Source organism: Crocuta crocuta, unplaced genomic scaffold (assembly GCF_008692635.1).
Source record: "Crocuta crocuta isolate KB4526 unplaced genomic scaffold, BGI_CrCroc_1.0 scaffold10, whole genome shotgun sequence".
NCBI lineage: Eukaryota > Metazoa > Chordata > Mammalia > Carnivora > Hyaenidae > Crocuta > Crocuta crocuta.
Window position 1 is genome coordinate 5220330 of NW_027527551.1, and position 15880 is coordinate 5236209.

The 15880-nt window shown below is 44.2% G+C and overlaps 1 protein-coding gene across 1 annotated transcript; it reads left to right on the plus strand.

Moving 5' to 3' along the window:
- The first annotated feature begins 7358 nt into the window (after window positions 1–7358).
- DACT1 (dishevelled binding antagonist of beta catenin 1) lies at window positions 7359–15184 on the plus strand. The gene is made up of 5 exons (XM_077769111.1): window positions 7359–7364; window positions 8735–8867; window positions 9610–9765; window positions 13043–13733; window positions 13775–15184. Exons 1-5 carry the CDS (start codon window positions 7359–7361, stop codon window positions 14217–14219), a joined length of 1431 nt encoding a protein of 476 aa, XP_077625237.1. The 3' UTR covers window positions 14220–15184.
- Window positions 15185–15880: the final 696 nt, after the last annotated feature.

The window sequence follows — 15880 nt, forward strand, 5'->3', positions numbered from 1 at the left end:
CTCCAGGCTCTGACCTGTCTGTACAGAGCTCGATGCAGGGCTGGAACTCACGAACTGCGAAATCGTGACCTGGGCCAAAGTAATACGCTTAACTGACTGAGCCACCCAGGTGCCCCTAGAGGAGGGATATCTTTAAATGTTCATTCTGTGTGGGCACGTGGGTGTGCCCGTGCGTGTATAACATGTGAGACTTTGGGGTAACCAACATTTATTCCTAGACGTTTCACAACCTTTCTCTAAGGTTTGCTATGAGCCCTATTTTACAGATGAGAACAACGAGGTTGTTGCTGAGAGAGGTCAAAGTTGGCGGCAGCAGTGTCCTGGCGAATGCTACCTAGGAGCAGATTGGGGTACAGCTGGATTCAAATTCAGGCTGCCCTGACCCCGATTGTATACTCTCACCTTAGAATCAGATTCTTTGTCCTGTGGAAACAGCTTCTATGAAAGGCAAGAGAGGGTCAACCACATTCCTCCATCGGGCCTGCGAGCTGGGTCTAACAGAATGTCAGTTTCTTCATCATCAGGCAAAAACTCCCTCGAGACTCTGAATTCAGTCTGCAGGAACCAAACCGAACAGAAGCGAATTGTCCCATCTGTTGTCAAAACCATCCTCCCTGACTTCAAAGGATCCTGGCTATGGAGGGAGAGACCCCTGAGGTGCAGAGAGAGATGGAAATGGAGCCCCCAGCCCTCCTATCAGCCGCTTCGGTCTCTGGGGGCTGGAGCCGCATACAGCCACTGCCTGTCATCCCAGCTGACTTCTCTTTGAATCTGAGGCTCTTCTCAACCCCCAGCCTTCCCCTCAGCCCAAACACACCCAAGGCCCAACTTCTGTTTGAAGTAGATGTGCGACTCTTCACACGCTGCCTCTGCAAAGGTGCAATGGGATTAGAGGAAGCAGGCTCCCCGTGGGGCCACCTAAGCCTCAGCCTGCAGTGAGAGCTTTTAGCCGCTCACAGGGTGATAATGGCATTCTGGGCTTTTCCACAGGGATTCCTCGGCCCCTGAGGGATCTTAATTAAAGCTGCTTTGTGGGTGTTGGAGGGAATCATGGGCCCAGAACTCAGTGTGGAAGCTTGTTTTGAGTTCTGGTTCAGTTTCTGCCTGGCCCCAGAGAGGTTAGGTTCATAGGAGCCAAGGGAACGAAGGAACTGGACCAATTGTCTCAATCCTAAAGCAACAGCCTCTGCTTTCGAAAATGTTAGTAACCTAGAGCTCTGCTGCAAAACATCTTCCTCAGTCATTGCTCGCTGCTAGTGTGAAAATGATCAGGAAACCATGCTGGAAATCGCTCATAATACCATGGGTTGGAGCGATGCTTTCTCTTTCTCCTTTCTGAGATTGTTCTAAGGAAAAGGTAATTGTAAAGTAATTCATTAGCTTGAAGTTTAATTATGTATACTAGTTACTACCTTTCAATGACTGATATTTAGATGAGAATGTTGAATAATCTTGCTATATAGGACGTATCNAGGGGGAAAGAGAGAATTTTTTTAAATTTATTGTTTTTATTTTACTTTTGAGAGAGAGATAGGATGCAAGCATGGGAGGGGCAGAGAGAGAGGGAAACACAGAATCTGAAATAGGCTCAAGGCTCTGAGCTGTCAGCACAGAGCTTGATGCAGGGCACAAGCTCACAGACTGAGAGATCATGACCTGAGCCAAAGTTGGACACTTAGCTGACTGAGCCACCCAGGCACCCCAGAGAGAATCTTAAGCAGGCTCCATGAGGCCAATGCAAGGCTTGATCCCAAGACCTTGGGATCATGACCTGAGTTGAAATCAAGAGTCGGAAGCTCAACTGACTAAGCCACCCAAGTTCCCCTCCCTATAGACATTTAAAGTATAACTTTTAGGGGAGTAAATATTTTTTTAAAAAGACAATAAAAAGTAAAATATAAGATCCCTCTCCCTGTAAAAAACAGTTTTTATAAATGTCATGATTTTTTTGTGATTTTACTTGAGTGTGACTTTTTAGATATAATTATGGCATATGTCTGCTTTGAAAATATTACTTTGCTGACTGAGGTAGTTGCTTCACATTTTGGAATTATATATATATATATATACACACATTTGGAAATTTAGAAATACATATATTTGAAAATATACATGGAAATATGTATATATTTGAATATGTATATATTATGTATATATACATACATATATGTATATATGTACATATATGTATGTATTATTTAATTACTGCCAGTTAAAATCCTCGACCATAAACTTCATGAAGGTAGGGATTATGTCTGTCTGTTCACCGCTGTATCCCCAGTGCCTGTCATGTATTAGGAATACATATCTGTTGAATAAATGAGTGATTACTTAAAGAGGTACAAGGTAGTGATGATGGTATGTATTTGTTTTTATCTTATGGGAATGCCTGCTTCAAAATGTTTTTCTCTCATGAAAGAGACTCGGGCTGTAATTAGATTTTGTTACTTTAAGAAATCACTAGTGCTTATCTACAAATAAAAACGTTTGAAAATGTTCTGCGGATTACAAAATTATATGTGTAATAGTTTGTTAGTTCAGGAGATGGAGAATTTCAGATAATTATGTACCCGTCCCAATACAGCAGAGTAAGGGCAAAACCCACCAAATACAATTCTTTAAAGTGACCACTTGTCTCTGAAACACGTTTAAATTTTGCCTGGGAATGAAGTCGTTTCATGGTATTAGTAAAGGCCATGCTCTAGGGTATTTGCACACGTGGTTACGTACCACCTTCCATCTGTAAATGGCGGAGGTAAGGGACTCAAGTCTGAGGTTGGTGGAGACCTCAGTGATGAAGACGTGGGGGAATGCAAGTCACTCCCACAGCGAGTGTTTGGAACTTAGGGCATGCAGTATAGGAAGCGGAGCTTTCTGAAGAACTCCCCCCCAAACTTCATGGAATCATCTAGTGCTGCTTCAACAGAAACCTGGTGACAGGGAACCTTCATCACAATGCTAAAACAGTTAACAGATAACCTTTTCTTCCAGGAATAAGGAAGTGTGTGGTTGTGCACGAGTCAGTGAGGGTGGAAAGAGCTATTTCACAGCCTTGCAAACAAGACCAGCATTGTCAAAAGCCTGCTGTTTCCACCACCATTCCTTGGTTCCCCTCTGCCCTCAAAAAGAGTTTTAAAGTGGTCAGGGCCATGATGTTGCCCAGTTTTGCTACCAACTTTTCCTTTTTCTTGATCTTTTGTTTCAATGTCTGCTTTCTTTCCCCCTAAGTGCTCACTGAAGCCTGATTGTGGGGTCAAGCTATAATTAGTTTATATATGAAGTTTAATTCACTGTGGCTCTTTTGGCATTAGACTCAAATGGGCTTTGATGTCTGGCTGGAGCTTTGATCCCAGACCCTCGAATGGTGGTCATCACCCCAACTCAAAGGATTGCCCTTTATTTTTTTCCTTCTATTTGGAGACAGCTTTTCCCAATTACATCATTTGTGTTTGTTTGGCCATAAAAGCTGCAAGGCATCATTTTGTTGTTTTGCTCGAGAGCAAAACGTGCAATTGATGCTCCTTATTTTGCCCGGCTGCAGTAGAATGTTCACTGCTGGATCAGGCGTTTGTAGAGGGATTCTCAGACTTCGGTGGGGGTGCCGGTGGGTGGGTTCTGCCCAAGGGCAAAGGGTCAAACTGTGTGATCTGAGGGACCCTTCCTGGCTGTGCCCAGGAAATATCTCGAAGCATAAACTACCCAACTACGACATACTGAGTCAAGACTTTTCATGTTAGCAATTTTAATCTTACCCCCCAGGCCCCCCAGGCGTCGGATCCACTCCATCTTGAGTGCCAGGCTGAGTGGAGACTAACAGCTTTTCTGAGAAACTGAGGCTTGGGTGGAGCGCCTAAACAAAAGAACTAACTAGGGCTGCCCAGTACTGGAAAGGAGAGATAACAAAGTAGCATTCGTGGAGAAAGAAGTACCAGCACCTGCTTTAAAAAGCAGAGAAAGAAAAATCAAAACAGCAGGAGGAAGTGAGATCCTTTTGGCAACAGAAGGGAGCTGTGAGCCCTGGGTGATTACCTTCAACCGCCTCCGGAATACCTGCCACCAAAACAAAGAATCAAAGAGGAAAGAAAAGCCAGGACTAGACTGGAGAGGAGAAACTTCGGCTGTTTGGAAGAGAAGAGGGGCAACTCAGCTAGTCACGCTTAATCTGATGACATTGGGCGTTTTCAGAAACAAAACAAAACAAAACAGGAAAGCCCCCAAAACTCACACACACAAACAAAACAATTACAGCATTGAGCTCCTTGCTTCTAATTTCACTTGACAGCCCAAGTTTGTTTTAATTGGCATGTGAATGAACAGCATTATTTATTAATGTGTAATGGATACTTTGGAAAGCATAACCTCTTTTTCCTGTTTGTGACCATTTTACTGGTGGAACCATTTGAATACATTAGTTTTAATATTTAAACTTGCTGGGAACACTTTTTCATGGAGATGTACAAGCTGTTATGGCAAATGGTTTGCTTTGGACTAATGAGCCAGCTCCAAGCGGCATTTGGTGGGGAGGGGGGCGAGATGGTTGGGAGGTTTGGAGACATAGCGACTTGTCTGCTTTAACAAGATTTATTAGTAGGGTGTAAAACATGTTTCAGCTTTTTCCCCCTGCCCCCCACCCCCAGCTATATAAATATAGTTGTCAATGTGTGACATAACCCAGGCCACAATAATAGACTCCACCCAGCCAAAAGAAGTCTAATTCAGAGCTAGAAAGCAAGAAGCTTGCTTAGAAATTAATAGAATGAGACAATGATGAGGACATGGGTGAGTGGCCTTTGGCATGCAGGAACTGTCATTATTCCTCAGTGCCTACTGAAGTTACGGAAGAAAATTAGTCCCTGTGTTCCTGAGAAAAGTGTTGGGCACACAGTTGGCATAAAGAAGAGGTGACCTGAATAGAATTGATTTCGTATGCTGATGAACACTTGAACATAATTCTGTTTTTAGATCTAATAAACAACCTTGTTAATTAGGAATCATGGTTGTAGTGTAGTTTCTTTAATGTCGGTGAGGGATGGCAATGGGGAGGTCAATGGAGGGTGGCAAGGGAACTTTTTGTGTTTTTGTTTTTAGTAAATATTGGGTTGATTCTACTTGTTGCAGAGATTAAATGGGTGCTATTAATTTAGATAGTATGTTAAGGTAAACATTTACAGTCAATATTTTCTTGATTCTCTAGAGAACATCAGTTGAATGCTTGCAAGGCACTATTTTGAATACGGTAATACTAAGAGGGTATTAAAACAGCCTCTGCTTTCAGGGAACTTTTATAACGTAATTGGAGAGAAGAAATACACATAAATACCTACATATATAGATATGTGCGTACACACCCAGATAAATAACCAAACAAACCGTATTTGGTAAGAACCAGATATTCCTACAATTAACCAGAGTTTAGAAGAGGGAAGTGAACTGATCTTGGAGGGAAGGTTAGACCACACAGGGTAGAAAGGGCAGCTGGGCAAAGGTGTTAGAGCCTGAAATAATGATATAGGATGCATTCCTTCACACAGCACTTTGCCTGAACTTCAGCAGGTTGTGACTTGTTGGATTTTTCTGAGACTCTTTGATGTATTGCTTTTAAAACAGATAATGGTGCTTTTCCATGGACAAGCCAGCTAGCGGCCTTTCCAGACCTCTCCATCCCACTGAAATTCCCTGTGACCAGTGTCCCAAGCAGAGGTGACCATACCACAAATGCTACCTCGGGGGAAAGTTTATAGGTCTCTCTGGAGGGGGAAAAAAAGCCACAACTCATATAATCCTTACTATCTACGTGCTTGCCGCATTGTAAACGCACACCCTCACCCCGCCCCACAAATACATATTATATAGTATATATTATTAGAATTCTTACAACAGGCAGGTTCTGTTAGTAGCTCCATTTTACAGTTGGGGAAAGAAAGGCATAGAGAGTCGAAGTAACTTGTTTGCACAGCTAGTCAAGGCTGGAACAGGATTCACATTCAGACAGCCTGATTTCAGAGTCTGGGCTCTTGCGTTTGCCCAAGATCGCAAATAACAACAATAAAAAGCCCAAACAAAAACCAAAGCGCGCAGGCGCGCGCGCGCACATTAAACCCCAGGCTCGTAAAAGAATTGATGCAACCGCTTGCTTTACAGCGACATCCTCCTGCCTAATTTTATATGCCTTTCGTGAGAAATAAAATAAAATAAAATAAAACCGCAACAGAACTGCGAGTGAGACAGTTTGAGAACGACATTGCACTGTGCTTTGGTATTATTGCCTGCACAGCTGTGCCAAGCGGAGCCAAAGAAACCGAGCCCACAGACGTGGTCTTTGAACACACGCGCAGTGCCTTGCTTGGCAAGGTGAGAGAAAGCGAAATCAACGTGAGTGGATGCGAACAGTGGACGTGGGGGGAAAGGGTTAAGGCCGTGAGCTGCAAGTCGGTCGAGTTTCAGAAAGTTCTCTGGGGAGCCCAACGGCCGCGTCCCTTCGCGACCCTGGCTGCGAGGCCGACTGTAACAGGATGCTGGGGCTCGAGGCGCTCGCCCCTTGCTTTGTGCGAGGGGAAAGAACCAATGAGGAGCGAGGCAAAAATTGGGTGCAGTAAACCCGAAAAGGGGGCGAGGAGGCCCGCGGGAAGAGCGGGGGAGGAGACGGGGAGGGGCGGGGAGGGCCGAGCGAGGAGGAGCCGGCGCTGAGCGCCAGCGGCGCCCCTGACAGGAGAGGGGGAAGCCTGGGGGAGCGCGGCTCGGAGCGCAGGGGCCGGCGCGGGGAGGCGGGCGCCAGGAGGGGGTTTGCTGGNCCTCCCCTCCGGCTCTGCCTTCCGGATTCTTGGAATCGCCTCGTTGTAACCTTCAAATCCCTTCGTTCGACGAACGCAACGGCCTCTCCCCGAATGTTTGCAAACCCTCCTTTAAAATGCCATTTCTTTTGGAGGTCTCAGCTTCGTGTCCTCCCGCCGAGAAGGGACAAAAGCCGAGGAGGGGGCGTGGGGCGAGGTTAACTGTCCAGCGCTGAATTTTACGATTCCGCGGAAGCGCACGTAGGGAGCCCTGCCCCTCCCAGGGCGCTGCCCCGCACGCCAGCTTTTGCCTGGGCTGCTGCTTCATTTCATATATAGAAGCCTTTTGTATGAGGCAGCGAACACAGATGCAAAGGATAGAAATTTGGCTGGAGAAGAGTGCCCCGTCCTCTCGTATTTTATGTGACTGGTGGTGGAGGGGGAAGAAGAGAGAAGCTGCTCTTAGCATTTCTCTTTTACTGGATTTCCGTCAGTGTCCGAGTCCTATGCCATCTTCGTTCATGGGGAAGGAAAAGAACTTTGGCGCTTAATGTATTGATGAACAGCTTTTGACCCCGCCTCAGAATAATGGCGGCAGCTTTGTTATGGTGACCTCAAAAATGTAGTTTTGGAGACAGAGGGAAAAAAAGAATCTTTTTCTGACCATGTGATACACTCTGAAACTAGACACATGCTAGATAATGTCCTTCCTCCTCCAATAGCGAACATAGTGATGCTGTGTGGTTATTTGTCAAAGGGTTTCTTGTATTATCTCTTTTCAGATAACTTCTCTCTTTCCAGTCTCTCCCTCTCTCTGTCTCTCAGCATCAAAGTACTTTTACTTGGGTTCATTTTTCTTGAAGAAACTCATTCTGGCAAACAGGCATATATGGTTTTTGTCTACAAGCTTTTTAAATCAAAGGACAGACAGGAGGAATAGACATCCCAGTTGTATCTATTTTTAAAGGATGTATCCTGGTTTGTACCATACCCATTTGGCATTTTACTGTTTCTTTGGTAGCAGACCAGATTTGCAGTAACATTGGTTTGACTCCGTTCTTGCTGGTGATGCCTGGTCATTGACATTTTGTGCATTGTCTTTTACAATAGCACCTTTTTGTCTTCACGCATCTCAAGATTGTGAGTGGCACATTCCTGTTGTCCCCTGGAGGGGAGCAAGACAGCATGTCAGGAGAATTTCAGTCCAGTCAGTGTTCGTGGTACTATTTTCATTTGTAGACTTGGCATTCATGATTTGAACCAGATGCCTTTCTCGTTCTTTTGCTTTTCCAGCAATAGGAAGCGCTAGGTGGCGGTGTGAGTTAGCACTACAGATATGTCATCTTTGGAAACCTGAGTTGAGTTCAAATCTTGATGGACCTTCCCTTGAGGGTTTTGGATTTTGCTAGCTCACATTATACTTGGCACTGGCTATTAGTATTAGTTTCTCACTTTCAAAGGCCCTAAGACTGATTAAACCCCACAAAGCAACTAATAGAAGACAAAACTCTGCAGGACATTTGGCCAGAAAATCTCACCTTAGTAAGAGTGTAGTGTATTGTAGGAAATCTCTTACACTCTGACTTCAAATTAAAGCGTCTGCTGTGAAGCACTGTTTTGTAAGACATTGGGTGTACACAGAGGGTTTAAAAGAATCACACTGTGTTTTCTTATCTTTACCTATACAAAGTGAGTTTGCATATATCAGTTGAAACAAAAAGCAAGTCCTGTTTTTATGAAGAAACTTTCTAGTACCCCAAAAGGTAAGATAGTGAAATTAAACATAGGACATATTCTTGAAGGTTTTTTTTCCTTTTTAAAATTTCAGGTCCTCCAGTAATAATTTTGGTTTTGGAAGATTTCGTGAACTCTTCAAATGGTAATTTGAATACCCAGAGCAGACTTGCTGGTTCCTTGTCACCAAAATGAGTTCATTTTTCCTTTTTTTGTTTTTTCCCAATCAGAATTGTTTGAGGAGAAGAGATGCTGGTTTGCTGAATCAGTTGCAGGAACTAGACAAGCAGATAAGTGACCTGAGACTGGATGTAGAAAAGACGTCTGAAGAGCACCTGGAGACAGACAGTCGGCCCAGCTCCGGTGAGTGTGAGACGCTAGGACAGAAGCCTGCACTCAAGTTCTACTTCAGGTCACCGTGTTTAACATTCCCAGACCTGCACAAGGCAATGGCGTTTGTTTCTAGCGCAGAGAGAATTAAAAAAAAAAGCAGTCTGCCATTCAGTTGTATGAGAGGGAAATAAAACCAGATGACCGACCAAATTTTTAATAATGAGACTGATCTGACTGGAGTCCCCTGAGTTTAAAAATAAAAGCTTCTATTCAAATTTCTGGAAGAGCAGTCCTCCTTTGAAACTTGAGAAAGTCCGAACTGGGCTAGAAAATTAGTCACACTTCAACTTCCTGAGACCACTTCAAAAGTTTTTTTTTTTTCTTTTAAGCCATTTGGCTCCTTAAATAGATTTGTTTTTTTTCCTTCAAATTATTCTTTCTGAAACATTCATGATAAAGTTGAGGCTTTGATGGATCTAAGTCTCTCTCCTTGCACATCTTTAAAGGTGGGGTCAAAGAGGAAGGTCAGTTTGAGGGTGAGAATAGCTTTGAAATGTACCCGTCGATACGGGCTCTTTGCCTTTTCCTAAGGATTACTTGAAATAAAACCATACAACCGCAACACTAAGTCCAGTGAACCAAAATTGCTCCCCCACTCCACCAAAGTGTCCCTTTGCTACCTTTTCTAGATGATTAATCCTTTTCCTTTTAAGCACAAATGTATGCTATTACTTGACATGGTCTTAATTCCAAATGGTGTTTTTATTTGTAGGGTTTTATGAGCTGAGTGATGGGGCTTCAGGATCCCTTTCCAATTCCTCTAACTCGGTCTTCAGTGAGTGTTTATCCAGTTGTCATTCCAGCTCCTGCTTTTGCAGCCCCTTGGAGGCAACCTTCACTATCTCAGAAGGTTGCCCCAAATCTGCAGGTAAGACTTTTTAGAATTGATAGACATTTTCAACTGGAAAGGGTCAAAGGCCCTTAACGATTATCTAGCTTTAACCCCTTCTACCAACGGAAAAACAAAAGGTCAGAGAATTTCATCGACTTGCTACATTTCATGACCTGGCTTTACATTCTGATGGTAGCAAGACCGCTTCTCTTTAGGAATCCTGTCCCAACATTACAGGTCTTGAGCTCTGTTTGTGAGCCTTTGCTGGGAGTTTAACTTGTTTGCATTTCTTTGGAAAGCCACTTTGGATCTCTTTTTTTCTTTCTCTCTCTCTTTTTTTTAATCATTTAAAGCTAAAGCTTACACTAAGGCAAATACACCTGTCATGTCAGACCGCTTGGCACTCCAGGGAGCAGTGGTTCCCTCCCTGTTCTCCAGAATGTCTTGCATGATGGCAGCTGTCTTTTTTCGCAGGTGGGTGAGATGAGATTCCAGTGGGCCATGTGCCATTGTCCCCCCACTTTGGGCTATCCTTGCAGTGACCTCGGGAGAGAGTCCTGCTTTTGTCGGTATTGGAAGTTTCTGCATTTCTGCTATGTGTCAAACACCGTATTGGATGCTCTGCATGTATTTCTCTCCTTTGAATCCTCTCAATAGTTCTGCAGGGGTGCAAGTATTGTTAGCTCCCGTTTATATGTCAGAAAAATGAGGGCTAGTTAGGTTGGCAGGTTCATTGTTTAAGGTTAGGTTCTAGTGAGTGGCAGAGGCAGGATTCAAGCTCAGGACCAGCTGTCAGGTCCGTGTTTTTCTACCACACTAAGGGAATTCAGAAATTTCTGTGTTCAACCTTCTCATTGAACAGAGGAGGCATTTGGTTTCGTAAAACAGTTCGTAAGAGGCTCCTCATTTTCTGAATGGCAGAATTGTTGCTGAAACTAGGGACTCCTTTTTCAGTTCTACTTTACTGTGATTCCTCAGAAGAGCAGAGAAGAAGGGCTGTAGGTGCTATAGCACAGGTCACTGCACTCTTGCTTCGTCTGTGTTCTCCACTTGGGTGTAAGGCTGAACTTTTGAGATCCAAGCAGTGCAAACCTAACGCCAAACAACCGAGGCTGCTAATTGGTGTCTCTGTGTTTGTACATTGTGCTGTCAGCAGCACTCATTTGGGGAAGCACACATCTGTGTTATCTGGAGTGTCTAGGCCTCAAGTTCACTGGTAATTGCTCCCCTTCACTCTGCAGATCTGGTTTCAGAGGGGACCTTTAAAACCCATTAAAGGCGTTTGGTATAGGTTTTCCTTGAAGACAGACCCCTGATCTCCCAAATGCCAGTTCTTGACATAATTGAGGCAGTTGTACTGGGCCTTGAAGACTGAGATGTCTGTCTTGTTCCTTAACTGTAAGTAGTAAAAAGGGACAGAATAGTAAAGTGTGGGTAAATGTAGGGCAGTGCTTTAAGTAGGGTGAAGATACGGTAGTAGAGGAGGAAAGATGGGCAATGATACTAGCTGGAAAGGTTTCTTCCCCTTGTTGCAATAAGCTATTGGGAGTGGAGGTGGGGGAGAGGGACACAGCACTTTTTATATGATAATTATCTTTTCTTTACAAATGAATCCTGTCATTACTAGGTCCAGACTGTATTTTTCCTCAGGACTGCTAATTGTCATTGAAGGTCATGAGCTTTCCCTTAACTTAAATAATTTGCATAGAATCTGGCACATAGTAAGTTTTCAGTATTTGAGTGAATAAATATAATACAGGATATCTTAAATAGCTATAAAAACTTTGATTTTCTCTAAAGTTCATTAAAGGGATTTGATGTTTATAATAGTCATCAAGGAAAGACATAAAAATCATTTAATTCAGCAAGAAAGCTTGATTTCATTGTATTTTGGCATCTACTTTTTTAAGATGTGGAAAATTTATTCATTAATCCTACGGCTCAATCTCTTAAAACCTTATCAAGGATTCCTTCCCGCTTAAAAAACATTGTCTTTTTTTTAGTGTCATTCTTGAAAATATAGAGTGATTATTATTTACATTTGATTACTCTCCAAATAAAATTCGATCAGTTCCTTTGACTTTTCAATTGACAGTTATACTTGAACATATGTCAGTAAGAATTGGGTCTAGGGGCACCTGGATGGCTCAGTTGGTTAAGCAACTGACTTCAGCTCAGGTCATGATCTCATGGTTCATGAGTTCAAACCTCACATCAGGCCCTGTGCTGACAGCTCAGAGCCTGGAGCCTGCTTTGGATTCTGTGTCTCCCTTTCTCTCTGCCTGTCCCCCACTCATACTCTGTCTCTCTCTTTCCAAAAAGAAAACCATTACAAATTTTAAAAAAATGAATTGGGTTTAAAAAAATAGAAAATGAAGAGAAAGCTTAGAGAAAGTAGAGTTTATCTGCAGTATTTCAAGAGGAAACCAGGAATAGAACACAGAGGGTAGCATACAAAGAATGACTCAAAAAATGTTTCTTTTTCCAGTTATAAATACAGTGCATACTTACTGAGAATTTAGAAAATAAAGAAGAAAGTAAATCTCACTTGCTTTCTCACTACACAGCAACGCTACTATTGGCATCTTGGGGTGCTTCATCTCAGAATTTTTTCTTCACATATATACAGTCTGACTAAAATCATAATCATAGTCCGGTATTATATCATGCTTTTCATGAACCTTTAAAGCATATTCCCCATATTATTTGAATACATTAAATATTCAAATTTGAATGCATTAAAATTTTTTTTAACATTTATTCATTTTTGAGAGACGGAAAGAGAGCGCAAGCGGGGCTGGGGCAGAGAGAGAGGGAGACACAGAATCCAAAGCGGGCTCCAGGCTGTCAGCACAGAGCCCAACATGGGCCTTGAACTAAGACTGCGAGATCATGACCTGAGCTGAAGTCGGATGCTCAACCAACTGAGCCACCCAGGCGCTCCATTAGTTTGAAAGTATTTTTAATGACTGAATATTTTTCCTTCAGAGGATGTATCGTATCTTGTTACAAATATTTTTGTTAAATATTTGTTTCCCTCATCCAGTACTATGGGCTGTATGTAAAATACGGCAGCAGCTTGTAGGATTGATTCTTTAGCATTCTCTCTCTCCCCATGAATGCGTTTTCATAGAAACTGGCCTCAGTCAAGCTGGTGCTGACCAATTCATTTCTTCAGAGTGTACCTTTAAATGTTTTTCAGATCTCATAGGACGGTTGGAATATAAAGAAGGCCGCTGTGAAGACCAGGCCTCAGGGGCAGTTTGCCATTCCCCCTCCACATCACAATTTAATTCCCTTGGTGTCATTGCAGATGTGCATCCCAAGTACCAGTGTGATCTGGTGTCTAAAAACGGGAATGATGTGTACCGCTACCCCAGTCCGCTTCACGCCGTGGCCGTGCAGAGCCCCATGTTTCTCCTCTGCCTGACGGGCAACCCTCTGAGGGAAGAGGAGAGGCTTGGCAACCATGCCGGTGACATTTGTGATGGATCTGAGCTGGACGCCATCAAGACAGAGCCTTCCTTGCCGTCTCCAAGCAGTTTGTGGTCTGCTCCCCATCCTTCGTCCAGTAAGAAGATGGATGGCTACATTCTGAGCCTGGTCCAGAAAAAAACACACCCCGTAAGGACCAACAAACCAAGAACCAGTGTGAACGCCGACCCCACGAAGGGGCTTCTGAGGAACGGGAGCGTTTGTGTCAGAGCGACGGGGGGCGTCTCACAGGGCAGCAGCGGGAACCTTAAGAATCCTAAACAGGTGCTTTTGGCCCCTGGCGGAATGCCCTCTTTGGACAGTGGGACATTCTCCCCACCGAAGCAGTGGTCGAAAGAATCAAAGGCAGAACAGATGGAAAGCAAGAGGTCGGCCCCGCCCGAGGGCGCCGCCACCGACCTTCCGAGTAAGCATCTGCCCAAGAATGCCAAGCCAGCTTCGCAGGAACACGCCCGGGGCCCCACCGCTGGGACCGGGCCCCCCCCCAGNGCCGGGCAGCCGCTGAAAAGGCTGTCCCAGAAAGGCGGCCTGCAGCCTGCGCCTCCGGCAGCGCCCCCTGCGGCCCCCGCCGCGCTGCTGGCTGCGGCCTTCGCGGGCGAGGAGCGGCCCGCGCTCGATTTCNCGCCAGCCCCTACGCCTACGTGGCCAGCGACTCGGAGTACTCGGCCGAGTGCGAGTCGCTCTTCCACTCCACCGTGCTGGACACCAGCGAGGACGAGCGCAGCAACTACACCACCAACTGCTTCGGGGACAGCGAGTCCAGCGTGAGCGAGGGGGAGTTCGCGGGCGACAGCACCAGCTCCAGTGACTCCGAGGAGAGCGGGGGCCTGATCTGGTCCCAGTTTGTGCAGACTCTCCCCATCCAGGCGGTCGCGGGCCCAGACCTCCACAGCAACCCCACGAAAACCTTTGTCAAAATCAAGGCTTCGCATAACCTCAAGAAGAAAATCCTCCGCTTTCGGTCCGGCTCCCTGAAACTGATGACGACCGTTTAAGGAACATCCTTGGCGGGGAGAATGGGCTGTTGTCTAGTTACCCAGGAAAAAAAGGTGGCGGCTGATTGTTTCTGTGTGACAGTTTCATGGAATGCTTTTCCTTTTGTTGGGGTAAATTATGTCTCGTCTTCATCGTGTAGGGACACTAGTGCCTTTAATGGAAGGTAAAGAATGTTTTGCTGGTTAGGAGTAAATACTGAGTTTTACTGGTGGTAGTAGTGAACGAGTTTTGTGGTATCAGGTGATTTTTATTTGAAATACTCTGAGCATCTGTGAAGGCACAGGTTTCGATGTTCAGGTCGTAACTGGGGTGAGATTCAGATGACTTTTGACCCTGAAGGTCAGGTGGATGGGATTTAGGACATACATTTGGTTCTTGGTCCTTTAGGACAGTGTCTCCACGAGGGTTTTCCCGGTTGAGGGGCATCGCATACGATTGTGTGAAGTAGGTACGACGGCCGGTCATGGTTTTCTGTAAGTTTTTATATCGTCTTCCTTTCTTAGCTGTATCCCCATTCCGTTTTCTTCCCGGAACTGTTTGGTTTACTGGACTCAGAACTTGAAGACCAGACCCGAGATCCAGAGCAGGTGACCTGGATAAGGGAGGCTGGTAATAACCTTCAAAGGATTCACTAAAACTTTTGCCACACTTGGTGCCTAGGCCCTGGTTACGGTAACCCTTTTAGGGCCGATTAGTCAACATTTTGATGCCTTTCTCCTCCTCTCTGATTTGCAGCAGATCCAGCCATTTCTTCCTGGAAAGTCTTGCCTTTGGGATAACATTTTGGTCCTTGGGTACTGAGAAATTCACTTCTAATGAAATAAACTTTGAGTGTGACTTCAAGCCCAGAATTGCTCACTGAGCACTGTGCCGCCTAAGCATTGGCCCAAACATATTAGTGCAATCCAGTCCAGATTGGACCACTGACCCTGTCTGGAAGGGCTTTTAAAAAAAAAAAAAAAAAAAAAAAAAAAAAAAAAAATTCTTTTTGGTAAACAGTATTGTGTAAAATTGTTTTTTATACCAATATATGCATGTTTTGTGCATGAGTAGTATTTGTTTTTGATATTTCTATTGATGTTAAATTACTGTTTGATATAAACAGTATGTGTTTTTATATATCATTGTGTAAATTTAATATAACACATTATATGCTGTAATAAACAATTTGTTTTACTGCTGTTAAGCTTGTTATTTGGGTCTAAAACCAGTTACACATCTAAATCTTGTGCTGCTGATTTGGGGGTTTCTATTTCTATTCTAGCATTAGAATATTTGCAATAATTAAAGCAGGTTTTGGGTGTAGTCTTTGAATGAATGTGAGTAAACCAATGAGGAAAAGCAAACAACTTCTTTAGAATAGTTAAGGTAGGGGTGCCAGGGTGGCTTAGAACTGACTGACTCTTGATACCGGCTCAGGCTGTGAACTCCTGGTCCCAAGATCAAGCGCATTGGGCTCTGAGCTGAGCGTGGCGCCTGCTTGGGATTTTCTCTCTCTCTCTCTCTCTCTCTCTGCCTCTGACCTCTCATCTGCTCTCTCTCAATAAAAATGAATAAATACACATAATTGCTTGGTTTTAAAGGTCCAAGACAGATTTTGGCAATCTTCTTTCCACTGTACTACTCTATTATTTTAAATTTCAAGCATCATGATATTTCA